At 36.1% G+C, this 18,459-nt stretch overlaps 2 protein-coding genes across 2 annotated transcripts; one reads left to right on the top strand and one right to left on the bottom strand.

Annotated features, from left to right (window-relative positions):
- Positions 1 to 3,042: 3,042 nt before the first annotated feature.
- LOC18105441 (methyl-CpG-binding domain protein 4-like protein) lies at positions 3,043 to 4,355 on the bottom strand. The gene is given in 4 exon segments (XM_024584814.2): positions 3,043 to 3,406; positions 3,509 to 3,585; positions 3,587 to 3,706; positions 3,783 to 4,355. Coding segments are annotated over 4 exon segments (468 nt in total). The 5' UTR covers positions 3,933 to 4,355; the 3' UTR covers positions 3,043 to 3,285.
- Positions 4,356 to 5,444: 1,089 nt separating this feature from the next.
- LOC127904316 (uncharacterized) lies at positions 5,445 to 17,256 on the top strand. Its single transcript, XM_052447269.1, has 4 exons — positions 5,445 to 5,770; positions 15,499 to 15,769; positions 16,731 to 17,006; positions 17,113 to 17,256. Exons 1-4 carry the CDS (start codon positions 5,445 to 5,447, stop codon positions 17,254 to 17,256), a joined length of 1,017 nt encoding a protein of 338 aa, XP_052303229.1.
- The last annotated feature ends 1,203 nt before the right edge of the window (positions 17,257 to 18,459 follow it).

Below are 18,459 nucleotides of genomic sequence, written 5' to 3'. Positions count from 1 at the left end.
TTCTTCTGAATAAGTGAATACTACATGGACGCAATGATGTGGCATGCCCTGGTCCACGCTGCTCTCGGGCTCGAACTCCGGGAGTCTCGCCAGTACAAGCCTCGCCACCCCTTGCCTTCTCTGGGACTCCATTTCCTTATGCACCGCCCTCCTCTTGCTCCCACCCCGCGCATTCGAGCCCCGAGATCCCAGGAACAATGCCCGATCGCATCCCAGCCTCCGCGACGTCTTGCCCTTGAAGGGGCTAGGGGTTGACAAATTGGAGCGACATGGGGCTGAATCTTAGTGGATCATGGCAACAAGGCTACTCTGCCACTTACAATACCCCGTCGTGTATTTAAGTTGTCTGCAAAATAAGTATAGTAAAGGAAATGAAAAGCATAAACAAGAGATTAAGGAAAATATAACATAAAATAAAACTTAAACATTACAAAAATATAAAGCAAGAAATAAAGAGTATGATCTTGATCTAAAAATCAAGATGTCTCAATGTATGGAAAATGCTTTTTTTATAGGCTAAAATTCAGAACTATTGATTTGATGACTAATTATTGAGTGGGTGGCCACCTCTTGACTTGGTGACAACCATTATCTTCTTGTCTGTACAAAAAATCATTGCTAACATCATAATTTGAACAGATAGTCTTCATGAAAGTTCTGGGAATTTTATCTCATCTTTCCAACAAAACAAAAATGAGCTCATTTGGACTTCTAGAACTTGAGATATGGGCTGAACACTAAACAGTGTCTGGGCTGCAGGACAGATTCTGACTTCTCTTTTGTTGCTATAATTTGAACTTGAAAACGGTTGTTTTAGGCCCATGTCGTAGCTTTTCATCCATGTAAACCATACCTAAATCCAAGTTCTACAGCTCCAGTTATGATCCAATAACCGAATGGTGTTCCAGTTTGAATTGAACCAGCATCTATTCTTTAAGCTTAGCCCTCTTTTTGTCTTTTCACTTTCAATAGTTAAACACATCAATCAATCCTTTAAATTATGAGATATGTCTGCATTCAAAATGAGCATTTACTATAAATTAAAGATATCTTATAGTATCAGACTTGTTATTATAAAACATGCTTAAGTTAGGGAATTTAATGATACTTTAAGTGCAATATGATGATATAAAACCTTGATAAAAATACATTTTAAGTACTAATCAGTTCTTTTACAGCGAACCTCCTCTCCCCTATGGAAGTCCCTTTTTACTCTTCAAGATCAGCTCCTTGCAGACTATGGGGGTCAATCAGAAGTAATCTCTATGATGCAAAGTTGGGACAAAATTTCTAAGCACTTCTCGGGTCATGCTTATGAGTTTTTGAGATTCAAAGGAACCCCGGTGTCATGGGTAAAGGTTGTTTGGGAACCTTGGTGTTTACCAAGGCATAGTTTTCATCCTTTGGCTTGCTTTGCTTGAGAGGCTGAGAACAAGAGACAGGTTGCACTTTGTTGATGTTGATGCAGGTTCATGAGGAAAGCCATAGTCGCCTCTTTTTTGCTTGCAATTGGACATCCCTCTTGTGGTCAAAGGTGAAATCCTGGCTTCGGCTTTGCAGAGGTATGGCCACCATTAGTAGTGCTGCTCGGGGCCTTAATATCAGGGGAAAAACATTATTGCTAGGATGAAAAGGGTCTCCCTCAGCATTGTTGTCTATTTGATATGGGAAGAAAGGAATCAAAGAGTTTTTAAAAACTCCTGCACACTGATTGAATCTATTTTTTGGAGATTTCATGTTTTATTTTACACAATATTGCACTTTCATAAGCACAATCATCCTCAAAATTTCTGTGAGCTGACCGTATTGGGTGGTTGTTATGTATTGTGGGATGCTGTCTTCTCTTCGATTTGCAGTCCATATAATCACTGCTTCTGAGTTGATTGTATTGGTTGTTGCTGCTTCTCTTAAAGTTTTGTTGTGCTGCATGATGCTCATGTATGTCACTCCTTGTAATTTATGGTGCCCAAAGCATTTTCTTTGTGTTTCCTATTTCATTTGGTGCCCAAGGCATCTTCTTGCCTACTTGTCTTGGCTTTTGCTTTGTATTAGGTTGGGAACCTTATAATTTATGATTCCTCACATAACCATTATCTTTTGCTTTGTATTAGGTTGGGAACCTTATAATTTATGGTTCCTCACATAACCATTATCTGCTAATTTTAACTTGTTAGCTATGGCTTTGATGTAAAGTTTTTTCAGGGAGTCTATTTCCCTACTTTTGTAAATTATTGTATACAAACTTATTGGTTCTCCAACACTGTAAATTTTTTATCTATTAATATACTTACATTTTGATCCAAAAAAAGATCTTGCTATAAATAAAATATATTATAATATTGCAATAATTAGGATAGTCAAAAAAATTATTCTTACTTGAAAATACTCTAAAAGAATTTCAAATAATTAATCCAGATACACATTCTACAAAATTCTTGAAAATTCTTTTTCTTTCACAGGATATTGCGCTTGGCAAAACCTTTTAAGGTGGTCTACATGATTGTTCCTGCTGTTGCAAAGGAGGCTAAAACGATCATTTGAATGCAACAAAGCCTCTCTACCTTTTAAGGTTGTTTTTTAGGATAATAATAGCATCACAAGTTAATGAAACTTTGTGAAGAGAGGCACAATTTTAAGTTTTTGATCCTAAAGAATTCAGAGCATGGTATGCTGCAATGCTACACAGAAGGGTGTATGTTGTGGCTGCTAACTATATGGTTTTTTTCCTTCATGTTTCCACCAGTAATGAAAATGCATGGAGATCTCCTTGAAACATCGACCGAGCCAATTTACTATGTTTTGAAATCATTAGAGCAAAAATATGATAGCCAAGAACTCGATTTAGAACCTTATAGCAACTAAATTTGGATCGTTTTCTTCTCTGTTCTGTTGATCTTATTTGCAACAGGCGACTGAAAGCTTTAAACTTACAAAACAGCATGTGCACTTCATATGCATGGGAAAGACTTCAGGCTTATTACGAAGGCTTACGCTGCCTTACAAAACAGCATGTGCACTTGTTGAAGTTTCTGAAACAGCATAAAGAGTAATCCATCATTCCTTTCAAGCTGGCAATCCCTACATTATCTCAGTCCAAACATAGCTGGGATACTACTCCAGTAGTTAGTTATACCTGAATGGCTATTCAAAGCTAGACACAGATCGGGGGTTTAATTTGCCACACAGTTGGCATCAAAAGACCTAGTATTAGGGACACAATAAACATAGTAAAAACAAACCCCCAGGTGATCTGTCTCTTCAAAATACAAAACAGGGACAATCCATCTATTCTATGATCCATCTACCCTTGCGAAGGAATTCCCAGTACCTAGTCAACATGTGATCCTCTGGCACCACCCTGTCCCACCTCCCTGTGCAGAATATTGCATATGCATCAGCGGCATACCTGAACAATCAGACAAGAAATTCAAATGAGTCAGATCAGTTTGGAAAAACCATCAATGCAACTAGCTATAGGAGACAGCGAACTGAACAGAAATTTCCCTACTTTCCAACACCAGGCAGAAAGGTGACATGGGTCCAGTCCTCTTGCAAGTAAATCTCAGAAAGGCGTTTTATCTTCTCAAGCCCTCGTGTTTTTGAAACCTAAACTGCGTGTTAGCTGGGCAATCTCGTTCTGGTCAACATTAGTGGTGGTCTTTGCATCAGGACATAGGGTGAAGAAGTCGTTTAAAATTGGTCTGACCTGCAATGAGAAATTTCTTTGGGATTATGCTTTTTCTATGCTGATTTCCATTAATAAAAACAAGTAAGGATCTTACCTGGCCACCCGATGTGCAGTTTAATAGCATACAAATGACGAGAACTCTCCAAGGGTCATGGTAATGATTCTCTTGAAGAAGCTCGTGAGGAGATTTGGGCGGAATCCAACGGTTGTTGGGTCGTCTCCTGAGGTATGCCACATCACGCATTTGGGCAGCAGTGAGCCTGGGCGATCTCTTCCTCTTCTTCTTCTGAGCTTCTTCTTCCCTTTCGACTTTCTTGATGGAAGGTCGAGTGGAGGAGGCGGAGGAGGAAGCTTGCCCTGTCCCCCTGAACAACCTGTAAACGCGAATTCAGAAAACAACCCCATCACACTAGCACTGACTTCTACCGGCCGTCCATGACCACCTCCTGCTTTGCCATCACACTCGAAATCCTTCTTTTTCTTCTTACTTTCCCTTCTTCTCTTCTTTTCTGCCCCACCCTCCATTAGATTAGATTTGATTTGATTTGATTTTGTTTCTCTAGGGCAAACCTTTTCATTATATAGAAGAGGAGGGCAATAGGGTTTCTGTTTGTGCTGGTAACACACTCCCCTCGTTGAAGAAATATCGTTTCATTTTCCAGGGCTTTCTTGGAATTCCACTCTTTCTTCCTGCTAATTCCAAAATTGTAAAATCCATTCTTTTCGTTTAGCCCGCCCATCCCATATCTAGAGCGGGAACTTTTTATTATTATTTTTTCTGTTCATTAATTCATTGCTCACTTGGGAGTTTATCGAGGGGCTTTTTTTTGGTTAATCTTAATTTAGAAAAAACGAAGTAGAATATGGAATGATCACCTCCTTATTCAATTCAAATGCAATTACCTTAAGTAGAATTTTAAAATTTTGGTAGTTATATAGTCATATTATAGTTATTATTAATTAAGTTGTTTATTCTACATCGCGGTCCAACCTTTTATTTTTATAAGAAAAAATATTAAAAAATTCTAAGATTTAAAAGTATGAAATCTATGTTTTATTGTAGTTATTATTATTATAGAAATATTAATAGATCCAATGCTCATAAAAATACACTTTTTATCTTTTATATTATTATTTATGTTTATCTTTAAAATAAATTAATGAAATAACTACAAATATTTACTCTGGAAATAATATAAAACTTCAAAGAACCTACAACCTTATATAAATTGGATTAGATTTAAATGAGTATAAAGTTATTTTTTAACCTAATATTATAAAAGATAAAATATTAATATATGAGAAGTACTTAAAATTAAATTGCGCTAAAAAAATTATTTCATAGTAGAAGTTTTTGCTTAGTTGAAATAAAATAACAAAAATTAAGGCATAAAAATCCCATAAAATAACAAAAATGAAGGCATAAAAATTGTGTCTACATTAATATTTTCATAGATTTAGTTTTAGCTGCCCTTTTTAATTTAATTTCAATTTCCTTAACCTAGGAAAATGTAAGAGTCAGGCGTGGGTGTAGTTTTTTGTAACCTAACTGGCAATCTAAAATCACGCCGACTAATTAATAAGTAGAATTTGGAAGGTCATCTCGATTGCCCCCCACGCGGTCAAGGAGGTAATTTATAGAGCATGAAATTCTTTGCAAAGGGCAAAAAGTCTGTATCTCCGCTTTCCTGCGCTTTAAAACTCCAAAACCCAAGAAGAAGGGGAAAAGAAACCTCTCAATCTCAATTCACTATCAATGGCTCCAGGCTCATCTGCCTCAAGTTCAAAAGAAGAAGAAACCAACAAGTTTCCTCTCTCAGCAGAATCGATTTCTGAACAGGAGGATGGTAGAAAGACCGAGAAAGAAGCAACAGCGAAGAAACTCAAAAGAAACTCAAAGGGGAGTAACGAAGTGATTGCAAAGGAACTCAAAGCTAGTGACAGTGATGAAGGGATCACAAAGAAACTAGAGGTACTGGAGTCTTATTTCGGGACGGATGGCAAGGAAACTGAGATGAAGAAGTATTTCATCTTAGGATTGAATTCGTTAGAGGGATCGAAAAAGAAAGAGATGATAAAGGAGTACTGGCAGTGGTTTCTTTGCATGATGGATTTGGTTGGGAAGCAGAATGATATCATTAGAAAACATCATGATTTAGTGATGCCAGTTTATAAAACTTACTAATATTACAAGCTTTTTTATATTTTTATTTTATTTCGATGTTGCTTTTGTTCTGAATGTTAATTTCTTTTCTGTGTTCGTGTTTTTATTTGGATAACAAGGTTGGTTCTTGTCGTGCTTGTTTTCAAGAATTGCAGCACTCTTCCTTCCTCTCTGCCCTCTGCAATTTTTCATCATATGCCACCACCCTTTCTTTCTAAGGGTGTATTGCATGCTAGGTAAATTATTACTACTAGTTAGCTTGTAGGCGTTACCAGTGAGAGAATGGCTGGTAAAACCCTTGAAGCTCATGCATGTACGTTGGGTACATTATTACTATTAACTTGTTAGCTTGTAGCCGTTACCAATGAGAGAATGGCTGCTAAAACCTTGAGGTCATTACCTCATGTTTGTGACCCATAGGTCACGACAACAGAGTAGTTCAAGAATCTTAAAATATTTCTAAATCTTGATGACTTTGTTAGATCACTAATAATACACGAAAGGAAGCTCGAGGATCTTGAGAGTTTTTACAATAAAAAAAATGAGATCCTCATTTCTACACATGTTGGTTATTGGATTAGGCTTGGTCCGTCCATAATAGACGGGCCTGATTCAAGTTTTTAAAATAATTACTAAAAAAAGTAACTGCTTCCTTTAATTATATATTAAGGGACATAACCCATATGAAAATGATAGTTTTTCATTGGTTGAATAATAGTTCTCTCTTTCTCTTCTTTCATTTTGGACTCTCTACATTACTTTAATAAGATTTATAAAGACGTTCGTATTATGAAATATCATTTTGATTTTAGTAATTGAAATGGCACTAAAATAATCGATTCGGAGATAAGAAAGCGAATTTTCACTAGTAAGTTTTCTTTTTGAATCCACATTGGTAGTTTTCTTTTCGAATCCACATTGGTATCAGAGCCACGATTTTAATTTTTTTATGCAGTACATCTGTTACTGTATAAACGTTAGGTGTAAATTTTGTGTTAAAAGAATACTTCCATTGAGTCTTCGACTTTATTTATACTGCCATAAGAAGTGCTTAAACCTCGGACTTTTTGATAAATTAGAATAAGGTTTGTCCTGCTGCGCTAGCTACTGATAAAGCTCTCAAACCGAAATGGAAATTGTTCCAATTAAGTCCCTTGACAGATTAGTTGCTTTTGTTTTTGGTTATTAAATGTTTTTTTTTATTGGAGGATTTAAAATTATAATTTTAAGAAAAGTGCAAAAGAGAAATTAGCTAAAAAAATGAAAGCATGAAAGATCAAGTCAAAGATTTTAAAATAAAAAAGGCTTTGTATTTTTAAAAATTAGAAGTTATCATGGCAAAAAAATATGATAGCACAAATCTTGTAAAATTTACATTGAAAATGACTTTGCTCATGAGTTTTGAACACTAAGAACTTCACGATAAAATAGTGTTATTGAGAGGAGAAATCAATCACTTCAAGAAATTAGAGAAATTATGTTGGGTTTCATGAAACTCATAAATGTAGTGAAAATAACAATAATAAAATCTTTAGGAAGCCCAAGAATCTCGTTAGATAGTTTAAGGTTCATGCAAAGATTACTTCAAGATCATATCTTCTTTTGAGGTTACATTAACTCTTGAAGGTTGTGTTGTCTCAAATAACAAGTTGTTCAATTGTTCAATCTTTAAAAGTAATACACATGAACTATCAAATCAAAAATCTTCTAAAAACCCTTTTAGAAAGAGCGATTGATATGCCTTTACTGCTAGTTCTTCTTCTTTTTTTAGGTATATCTTTATTTGATAACATCAAATTTTCCATCATTATCTTATCCATACAAAAAAAATGAGGCATAACATTCTATTTATAGGAAACATTTTATAACCATATTAATCACTTTGCCCTTAGAAAAACATCACATTTATTATTTCATGATAGTTTTAGAAATTTATGCAATCAAATTTATACTTGATTTGTTTAGGTCTAGAATTATAATCCTTTGTATAAATTACATTATAGTTCTTAATTTCTAAAACATATTTATAATCAAATCCCACTTAATTAATCATCCCAACTTAATTTCTAATTCCCTAAAAATAGAGAAAAGACAAGAAACGCATGCCCTATTTAATATTACAACCATTCAACCATCAACAAAACATAATCATATTTAACTTTTGATATCCATAATCTTCCATCATGCATAAAAACACATTGATATGCATAATTTAATATATTGCATGCTTCAATCCTAGTTATTAGCTTTTTGTGTAATTTTAAAATAATATTTTTTACATTTAGAAATATTAAATCAAACTCAATTTGATAATTTCTCAAACTTTATAACTTTTATTTAATTCATTTTCCTTTAAAAAATCATTTTAAAGATTTCATAAGAAAATTAATCATATTAAACTTTTGATGCGGAAAAGAAGGTAAAACTTGTTATAATTGAGTTTAGTAACTATGCTATTATTTGTTGGGATCAAATTATTCTAGGTAGGAGAAGGAATGACGAGAGACCCATAGAGACTTAGGATGAGAGGAAAGCAATCATGAGAAACAAGTTTATTCCTAGACATTATTATAAAGAACTATTTCAAAGATTGCAGAGTTTGACTCAAAAGTGTAAGAGTGTGGACGATTACCACAAGGATATAGAGATTCCCATTATTAGAGCCAATATTATGGAGGATAGATAGGCTACAATAGTGAGGTTTGAATAGAGAGATAACTAATGTGGTTGAGTTGCAGCATTATATTGAGATAGAGGATATGGTTCACATGACTAATGTAATATCCCAATAATTCAAACCCGAAATCAATGGTAAATTTTTTTTGTAGGCCATCATATTCTTAATGCTTCTCATAGTAGCATTTCGAAGGTTAGTACATGGGTTCCATCCATTAGCATGGCACATTACTCATACGATTGCGTAAATTCAACTTCTCCATATAGAAAGTACTCAATACACATACCACATAACATCATATTTACATATACATAGGTTTACATTATATCATAATAACATATGCACGAGTTCACATCCTTATTCGAATATTGTTATTGTTACTAGATTATATAAAAGTGGCAATTCTACAACTAGTACATTCGCTCCTACAAAATACATAACGCCTAAACATGCGAATACACAATTCTTTTAAAAAATATATGGACCTGTGGATTGGGATTTCCTACACACCTTGATTGTGTGTTGTCTCTGTTATAAAAGCAAAATGGATCCAAGAATTATAAATAATCTAAACATGATGATAATAAACAACTAGAAGAATATTATCATTACTTTTTGTTATCAACTTAGTAGGTACATTCCTTCTTTTACTTCTCATATGCATATTACAATCCTTATTATTTTGACCATTGTGTTATCCTTACTCATACGCCCCAACCTCTTCATACCCGGCTATCCATCCAGGATGCCATTAGCCAAAGCTAATTGTAACAACCCGACCTTTTCATAGTAAAAAATTGGTGGAATTTTTTTTTGTAAGTCGTTAGGTTCTCGATACTTTTTCATAATATCATTATGTGAATTTATAAATACATTACATTCATTAGCAATGCACAACTCACATAGGGTAAAGTAAATCAACATCCTATAAAGAGTGACAATACACATTCTTGCAACAGTATTTATGGTTTATCGTAATAGAATTCATCTCTTAGTGTAGTGCATACTCATGTGATTTCACAATACAACATTCTCATAAAAGAGAATATCACATACATACATTCACCACATCATGTTTACAAGATTGTACTTTCGTATACGTATTCCATTATAATTTTTGATACAAGTCTTTACAAAAGTGCCGAATAGCAAAATGTTCATCTAGTTCGTTCATTCTTATCAAATACATAACACCTAAAAACATACTATTACATACCACCTTTCAAAATATATGAACCCGTGGAACGGGCTTTCCTACGCACCTTGATTGTGTGATGTCCCTATTGATTAGTACTTAAAAGTGAATTTTTTATCAAGGTTTTATATCATCATTTTGCTATAAGATACCTTTAATTTATGGTAAATGTTCATCTTAAATGCAGGTCTATCACATAAATCAAAGATTGATTGATGAGTTTAACTATTGAAATTGAGAAGACAAAGAGAGGGTTAAGCTTAGAAAAGAGATGCGGGTTTAGTCCAAACTGGAACACTATTCAGTCATTGGGTCTGTAAATCCCGAGAAAAAACAAGGCTGGATTAAATTAAAGAAAATAAACTAAACTAAAAAGAAGTGGGGGTAAGAACCAATACACTTAAAGAAAATGGGGCATAAATGCAAATAAGAATAATTATAGAGCATAAATACTCTTATTCTCACCAAAAACAGATTTGCAGCTACGTAAAGAAAGAAAAGAGGGAGTTTTTATATCTATTTTTAGAAATTAAGAGAGAAACACCAAAATTTCAAGAACCCATCCCGGATTGAGGGTTATAGGTAAAATAAACCCTGGTGGGAAAGGGATTAACAAGAAAAAAATTGAATAAGAAGAGAAGAGGGGAGGGTCGGCTGTCATTAGAAACAAAAGGAGGGTTCGAAGCCTTGATTCGCATCAGGTAAGATATTCTAAACCTGGTCTTATGAGTCATTTCAAGTCGATTATGAATTGATGCCTGGATGTTAATTTATATATTGAGTTCTTAGACTTGAATTGAGGAAAAAAAAAAAGTAAGACTTGTTAAAGTAAAGAACTTCATGTGTTGTGTGTAAATGGAAAGGTTGATGAATCTGGACAGTTTCGTCTCTTGACCTTCAAAGAGATTTTGGGTAGGAGAATGAAGGAATTAGGATCAAGTTCCTTCATAGAAATTGTAGTTTTGGATATTTATTAATGAGCGATTTTGACTATCTTAGAGGCAGAACTGGGTTCTTCCCAAAACATAGAACTTGTAGCCTCATGTCTTACCTTTCCAACGCCACAAATTTCGCTTGAATCGGAGTTCTATAACTCCAGATATAGTTAAAAATCTGAGGAGAGGTCAGACAGTACCAGTTCAAAAATGGACAGTAACAGTCCAAGCGTTTGTTAATGAGCGACTTTGACTACCTTAGAGGCAGAACTGGGTTCTTCCCAAAACATAGAACTTGTAGCCTCATGTCTTACCTTTCCAACGCCACAAATTTCACCTGAATCGGAGTTCTATAACTCCAGATATAGTTAAGAATCTGAGGAGAGGTCAGACAGTAACAGTTCAAAAATGGACAGTAACAGTTGGACAGTAACAGTCCAAGCATTTGTTAATGAGCGATTTTGACTACCTTAGAGGCAGAACTGGGTTCTTCCCAAAACATAGGACTTGTAGCCTCATGTCTTACCTTTCCAACGCCATAAATTTCACATGAATCGGAGTTCTATAACTCCAGATATAGTTAAAAATCTGAGGAGAGGTCAGACAGTAACAGTTCAAAAATGGACAGTAACAGTCCAAGCGTTTGTTAATCAGCGACTTTGACTACCTTAGAGGCAGAACTGGGTTCTTCCCAAAACATAGAACTTGTAGCCTCATGTCTTACCTTTCCAACGCCACAAATTTTACCAGAATCAGAGTTCTATAACTCCAGATATAGTTAAGAATCTGAGGAGAGGTCAGACAGTAACAGTTCAAAAATGGACAGTAACAGTCCAAGCATTTGTTAATGAGCGATTTTGACTACCTTAAAGGCAGAACTGGGTTCTTCCCAAAACATAGGACTTGTAGCCTCATGTCTTACCTTTCCAACGCCATAAAGTTCACCTGAATCGGAGTTCTATAACTCTAGATATAGTTACAAATCTAAGGAGAGGTCAGACAGTAACAGTTCAAAAATGGACAGTAACAGTTGGACAGTAACAATCCAAGCGTTTGTTAATGAGCGATTTTGACTACCTTAGAGGCAGAACTGGGTTCTTCCCAAAACATAGAACTTGTAGCCTCATGTCTTACCTTTCCAACGCCACAAATTTTACCAGAATCAGAGTTCTATAACTCCAGATATAGTTAAGAATCTGAGGAGAGGTCAGACAGTAACAGTTCAAAAATGGACAGTAACAGTCCAAGCATTTGTTAATGAGCGATTTTGACTACCTTAAAGGCAGAACTGGGTTCTTCCCAAAACATAGGACTTGTAGCCTCATGTCTTACCTTTCCAACGCCATAAAGTTCACCTGAATCGGAGTTCTATAACTCTAGATATAGTTACAAATCTAAGGAGAGGTCAGACAGTAACAGTTCAAAAATGGACAGTAACAGTTGGACAGTAACAATCCAAGCGTTTGTTAATGAGCGATTGTGACTACCTTAGAGGCAGAACTGGGTTCTTCCCAAAACATAGAACTTTTAGCCTCATGTCTTACCTTTCCAACGCCACAAATTTCACCTAAATCGGAGTTCTATAACTCCAGATATAGTTAAAACTCTGAGGAGAGGTCAGACAGTAACAGTTCAAAAATGGACAGTAATAGTTAGACAGTAACAGTCCAAGCGTTTGTTAATGAGCGATTGTGACTACCTTAGAGGCAGAACTGGGTTCTTCCCAAAACATAGAACTTTTAGCCTCATGTCTTACCTTTCCAACGCCATAAATTTCGCTTGAATCGGAGTTCTATAACTCCAGATATAGTTACAAATCTGAGGAGAGGTCAGACAGTAATAGTTCAAAAATAGACAGTAACAGTTGGACAGTAACAGTCCAAGCGTTTGTTAATGAGCGATTTTGACTACCTTAGAGGCAGAACTATGTTCTTCCCAAAACATAGAACTTTTAGCCTCATGTCTTACCTTTCCAACGCCATAAATTTCGCTTGAATCGGAGTTCTATAACTCCAGATATAGTTACAAATCTGAGGAGAGGTCAGACAGTAACAGTTCAAAAATAGACAGTAAATGTATGCTAGACAATACATGGTGATCCCCTTACCCGGGATCCTAACATACACTCAATGTATGCTAGACAATACATGGTGATCCCCTTACCCGGGATCCTAACATACACTCAATGTATGCTAGACAATACATGGTGATCCCCTTACCCGGGATCCTAACATACACTTAATGTATGCTAGTTTATGCCTCAAATCACACTTCTCATGTTTTCCTTTTTCAGTGATAATTTCATCACTTGGCAATTCACATAACAACTTTTCACCTTGAATACACATACATTCAGTAATTCACATTTCACATCAAAATATATTAAATCATGGAATTTAACTACGAAGCATAGGTGTGAATCACCTACCTGCAATAGAAGCTCTACTCGTGCTCCCCTGCTGCTGCTGTTGCACCATGTCTGTGGTCCCTCCTGCAAATCACAGGTTTATCTCATAAATTTTCCTCACTCAAGGATATGTTTTATAATAACCATATCAACAACCAATAAGTCTTTCTTTCAGTCATTTCTTAGTACTTTATGTTTTTCTCATTTCACTCATTATTACTGTCGTTCCTTTTCCAATCCTAGTTATCATTCCTTTCTTTATATTTGGACTTTCACTGTCCAACTGTTACTGCTTCGTCTTTGAACTGTTACTGGCTGACCTCTCCTCATATTTTTAAGTATATCTAGAGTTATAGAACTCCGATTCAAGCGAAATTTATGGCGTTGGAAAGGTAAGACATGAGGCTACAAGTGCTATGTTTTGGGAAGAACCCAGTTCTGCCTCTAAGGTAGTCAAAATCGCTCATTAACAAACGCTTGGACTGTTACTGTCCAACTGTTACTGTCCATTTTTGAACTGTTACTGTCTGACCTCTCCTCAGATTTTTAACTATATCTGGAGTTATAGAACTCCAATTCAAGCAAAATTTGTGGCGTTGGAAAGGTAAGACATGAGGCTACAAGTTCTATGTTTTGGGAAGAACCCAGTTCTACCTCTAAGGTAGTCAAAATAGCTCATAAACAAACGCTTGGACTGTTACTGTCCAACTGTTACTGTCCATTTTTTGAACTGTTACTGTCTGACCTCTCCTCAGATTTTTAACTATATCTGGAGTTATAGAACTCCGATTCAAGTGAAATTTGTGGTGTTAGAAAGGTAAGACATGAGGATACAAGTTATATGTTTTGGGAAGAACCCAGTTCTGCCTCTAAGGTAGTCAAAATCGCTCATTAACAGACGCTTGGACTGTTACTGTCCATTTTTGAACTGTTACTGTCTGACCTCTCCTCAGATTTTTAACTATATCTGGAGTTATAAAACTCCGATTCAAGTGAAATTTGTGGCGTTGGAAAGGTAAGATATGAGGCTACAAGTTCTATGTTTTGGGAAGAACCCAGTTCTACCTCTAAGGTAGTCAAAATCGCTCATTAACAGACGTTTGGACTGTTATTGTCCAACTGTTACTGTCTCATTTTTGAACTGTTACTGTCTAGACATTGAACTGTTACTGTCTCATTTTTGAACTGTTACTGTCTAGACATTGAACTCTTACTGTCTTGAACTATTACTGTCAAGATATTGAACTGTTACTGTCTATACATTGAACTGTTACTGTCCGACCTCTCTTTAGATTTTTTAACTATATCTAGAGTTATAGAACTCCGTTGCAAGCAAGATTGGTCTCGTTGGAAAACTAAGACATGGGGCTACAAGTCCTCTAAGGAAGGAGAACCCAGTTCTGCCCCTAAGATAGTCATAATTGCTCATCAAAAATCAGACTTACTGCTCTACAGGGTCTGTCATGACCCCATTTCGGTTGATAACCCATAACTGGAGTTCTACAGCTCTAAATTGAGCAAGACCAATTTCCTTAGTTAGCTAACATCCAAAACTATAATTTCTATGACGGACACTGGTTCTCCCTCATCCTCCTATCCGAAATCTTACTAAAAGTCAGGAGACGAGTCTGTCCAGATTCGTCACCCCCCTTTCCCTTCACACATAAATTTCCCAAACTATATTTTCTAGGTAAATTATCATTGTTTCACGTCCCCAAATCACATTCCACACATGAATTAACTTAATTTTTACAACAAATACTTTTCCCCCAAATTTAAGTCTAAGAACCCTAATCTATAATTCACATCAAGGCATCAATTCCTTATCGAATTTAAAATGACTTATAAGATCATGTTTAGAACACCTTACCCGGTACGAATTAAGGTTTTGATCTTCAACCAGTTGAAGATTTTCAACTTCCTCCTTTCTTATCTAATGATAGCCAGCCCTCCATCTTCTCTTCTTGTTCAATTTCCTTGTTAATCACTTGCCCACAAGTGTTTATTCCATCTATAAACCCTTAATCTTGGATGGGTTCTTGAAATTTTGGTGTTTCTCTCTTGATTTGTAGAAATAGATACCAAAACTCCCTCTCTTCTTTCTTCACGATAGTTGCAGATCTATTTTTGATAAGAAGAGTAGTATTTATGCTATATAATTATTCTTATTTGCATTTAGACCCCATTTTCTTTAAATGTATTCGTTTTGCCCCCACTTCTTTTTAGTTTATCTTATTTTCTTTAATTTAATCCAACCCTCAACATTTTTGGGTTGATTTATATTGTCTCGAAATATTTCGTCCATAAACTTATATCCAAAAATTTCTAAATTCCCGTTTTTATTTAACCATATGCATGAATTTCTTCACTCTTATTTCTCATGTAGTTAGTTTGCATTCTAAGCAACCTTTATTTTTCCCCGGGGTTTACAGAATATTTGTAGATCCAAGAAAGGTTGAGGCCGTGTTAAAATGGGAAAGGCCTACCAACGTGATAGAAATCCGGAGTTTCTTGGGTCTTGCTGGATATTACCGAAGGTTTATTGAAGGATTCTCCACCATAGCATCACCTTTAACTAAGCTGACCCGCAAGGAAGTTCGGTTTGTTTGGTCGGAAGAGTGTGAAGCAAGCTTTCAAGAACTGAAGGAGAGACTCACTTCTGCTCCTGTGTTGGCCCTTCCATCAGGGACAAAAGGGTTTGTGGTATATAGTGATGCCTCAAAAAGGGGTCTGGGATGTGTATTGATGCAAAATGGGCGTGTCATTGCTTATGCATCAAGACAGTTAAAGTCGCATGAGGTGAATTACCCGGTTCATGACCTAGAACTTGCAGCGGTGGTGTTTGCCTTGAGAGTATGGAGACATTATTTATATGGGACACAAGTTCAAATCTTTACAGACCATAAAAGTTTGAAGTATTTGATGTCACAGAAGGAGTTAAACATGCGGCAGAGAAGATGGGTAGAGTTAATAAAAGATTATGATTGTGTTATTGATTACCATCCTGGTAAGGCTAATGTAGTAGCTGATGCCTTGAGTAGGAAGGGAAAAACAGTGATGAATGATATGGAGCTTAAGGAACAAGAAAGTATAGTGGAATTAAAGAAAATGGGCTTGCGGCTAAGTGTAGGGCCCGAAGGATCACTGTTAGCTCAGTTAAAGATCCGATATGTGCTTCGAGACAGGGTCTTGGTGGCTCAACAAGCAGATGGGAAAGTAAAAGAGATCAAGGAGAGGGTAAACAAGGGTATAGAGACATCATTTCAAATGTTATCCGATGGGCTAATAGCTATGGGTAGGCGAATTTATTTGCCTGAGGATAAGATTTTGAAAGATGAAGTATTAAGAGAAGCTCATGAATCTCGATTTGCTACTCATCCTGGGAGTACAAAGATGTATAGGGATTTAAAGGAAAACTACTAGGTGGCCAAATATGAAGAGGGAAATAGCAGAATTTGTGTCGAATTGTGGGATCTGTCAACAAGTAAAGATAGAACACCAGAAACCTGTAGGGGAATTACAATCATTATCAATTCCGGAATGGAAATGGGAGGATATTTCTATGGATTTTGTGACGGGATTACCCAGAGGAAAGAAGGGGAATGATGCCATATGGGTGGTCGTGGATCGACTAACAAAATCTGCTTTGTTTTTGCCAATGAAGAAGACTGATTCGGTGGATAAGCTGGCAAAATTGTATGTAAATGAAGTAATCAGACTTCACGGAGTGCCGGTTTCAATTATATCGGATCGGGATCCAAGGTTCACATCAAGATTGTGGCCTAGCTTACAAAGGGCAATGGGGACAAAGTTGAATCTGAGCACGACATTTCATCCTCAGACGGATGGTCAATCTGAAAGGACCATCCAAACTCTTGAGGATCTCTTGAGGTCATGTGTGCTGGAGTTTGGAGGGAATTGGGAGGATCTCCTACCATTGGTGGAGTTTGCTTATAATAATAGCCATCAAACTACTATTGGTATGGCTCCATATGAAGCATTGTATGGGAGGAAATGTCGTACCCCAATTTGTTGGGAGGAAGTAGGAGAAAGGAAGCTTTTGGGACCCTGAGATGGTGCAACTGACAAATGACAAGGTGAGGGTGATCAAAAAGAGAATGAAGGAAGCCCAGGATAGACAAAAAAGTTACGCAGATCAGCCGAAGAAGGCCAGTTGGAATTCCAAGTAGGGGATAAAGTATTTTTGAAGGTGGCTCCTTGGAAAGGCATCATTCGATTTGGAGTAAAAGGGAAATTAGCCCCGAGATATATTGGCCCTTTTGAGATTAAAGAAAGAATCGGGCCAGTTGCATATCGATTAGAATTGCCTGTATATTTGGATAAGATTCACAATGTGTTCCATGTATCATTGCTACGAAAGGCCAAGATAGACCCCTCACGGGTATTGCCACAAGTTCCTATGAAGATTAAAGGGGATCTAACCATGAAAACTAAGCCCGTCAAGATCTTAGATCGAGATGAGAAATTGTTGAGGAATAAAAGAGTTCCCTTGGTGAGAGTATTGTGGAGAAGCTCTCAAATAGAAGAAGAAACATGGGAAAGAGAATCTGAGATGAAGGAAACGTTTCCGCACTTATTCTCCGACATAGGTACGTAACTTGAATTTCGAGGACGAAATTTTTATTAAGAGGGGAGATTGTAAATCCCGAGAAAAAACAAGGCTGTATTAAATTAAAGAAAATAAACTAAACTAAAAAGAATTGGGGGTAAGAACCAATACACTTAAAGAAAATGGGGCCTAAATGCAAATAAGAATAATTATAGAGCATAAATACTCCTATTCTCACCAAAAACAGATCTGCAGCTACGTAAAGAAAGAAAAGAGGGAGTTTTTATATCTATTTTTAGAAATTAAGAGAGAAACACCAAAATTTCAAGAACCCATCCTAGATTGAGGGTTATAGGTAAAATAAACCCTGGTGGGAAAGGGATTAACAAGAAAAAAATTGAATAAGAAGAGAAGAGGGGAGGGTCGGCTATCATTAGAAAGAAAAGGAGGATTCGAAGCCTTGATTCGCATCAGGTAAGATATTCTAAACCTGGTCTTATGAGTCATTTCAAGTCGATTATGAATTGATGCCTGGATGTTAATTTATATATTGAGTTCTTAGACTTGAATTGAGGAAAAAAAAGAGTAAGAGTTGTTAAAGTAAAGAACTTTATGTGTTGTGTGTAAATGGAAAGGTTGATGAATCTGGACAGTTTCGTCTCTTGACCTTCAAAGAGATTTTGGGTAGGAGAATGAAGGAATTAGGATCAAGTTCCTTCATAGAAATTGTAGTTTTGGATGTTTATTAATGAGCGATTTTGACTACCTTAGAGGCAGAACTGGGTTCTTCCCAAAACATAGAACTTGTAACCTCATGTCTTAC

The sequence above is a fragment of the Populus trichocarpa genome, chromosome 14, assembly GCF_000002775.5.
Source record: "Populus trichocarpa isolate Nisqually-1 chromosome 14, P.trichocarpa_v4.1, whole genome shotgun sequence".
NCBI lineage: Eukaryota > Viridiplantae > Streptophyta > Magnoliopsida > Malpighiales > Salicaceae > Populus > Populus trichocarpa.
Note: the sequence above shows the minus strand (reverse complement) of the source record. Positions and strands in the feature narration are given on the sequence as shown.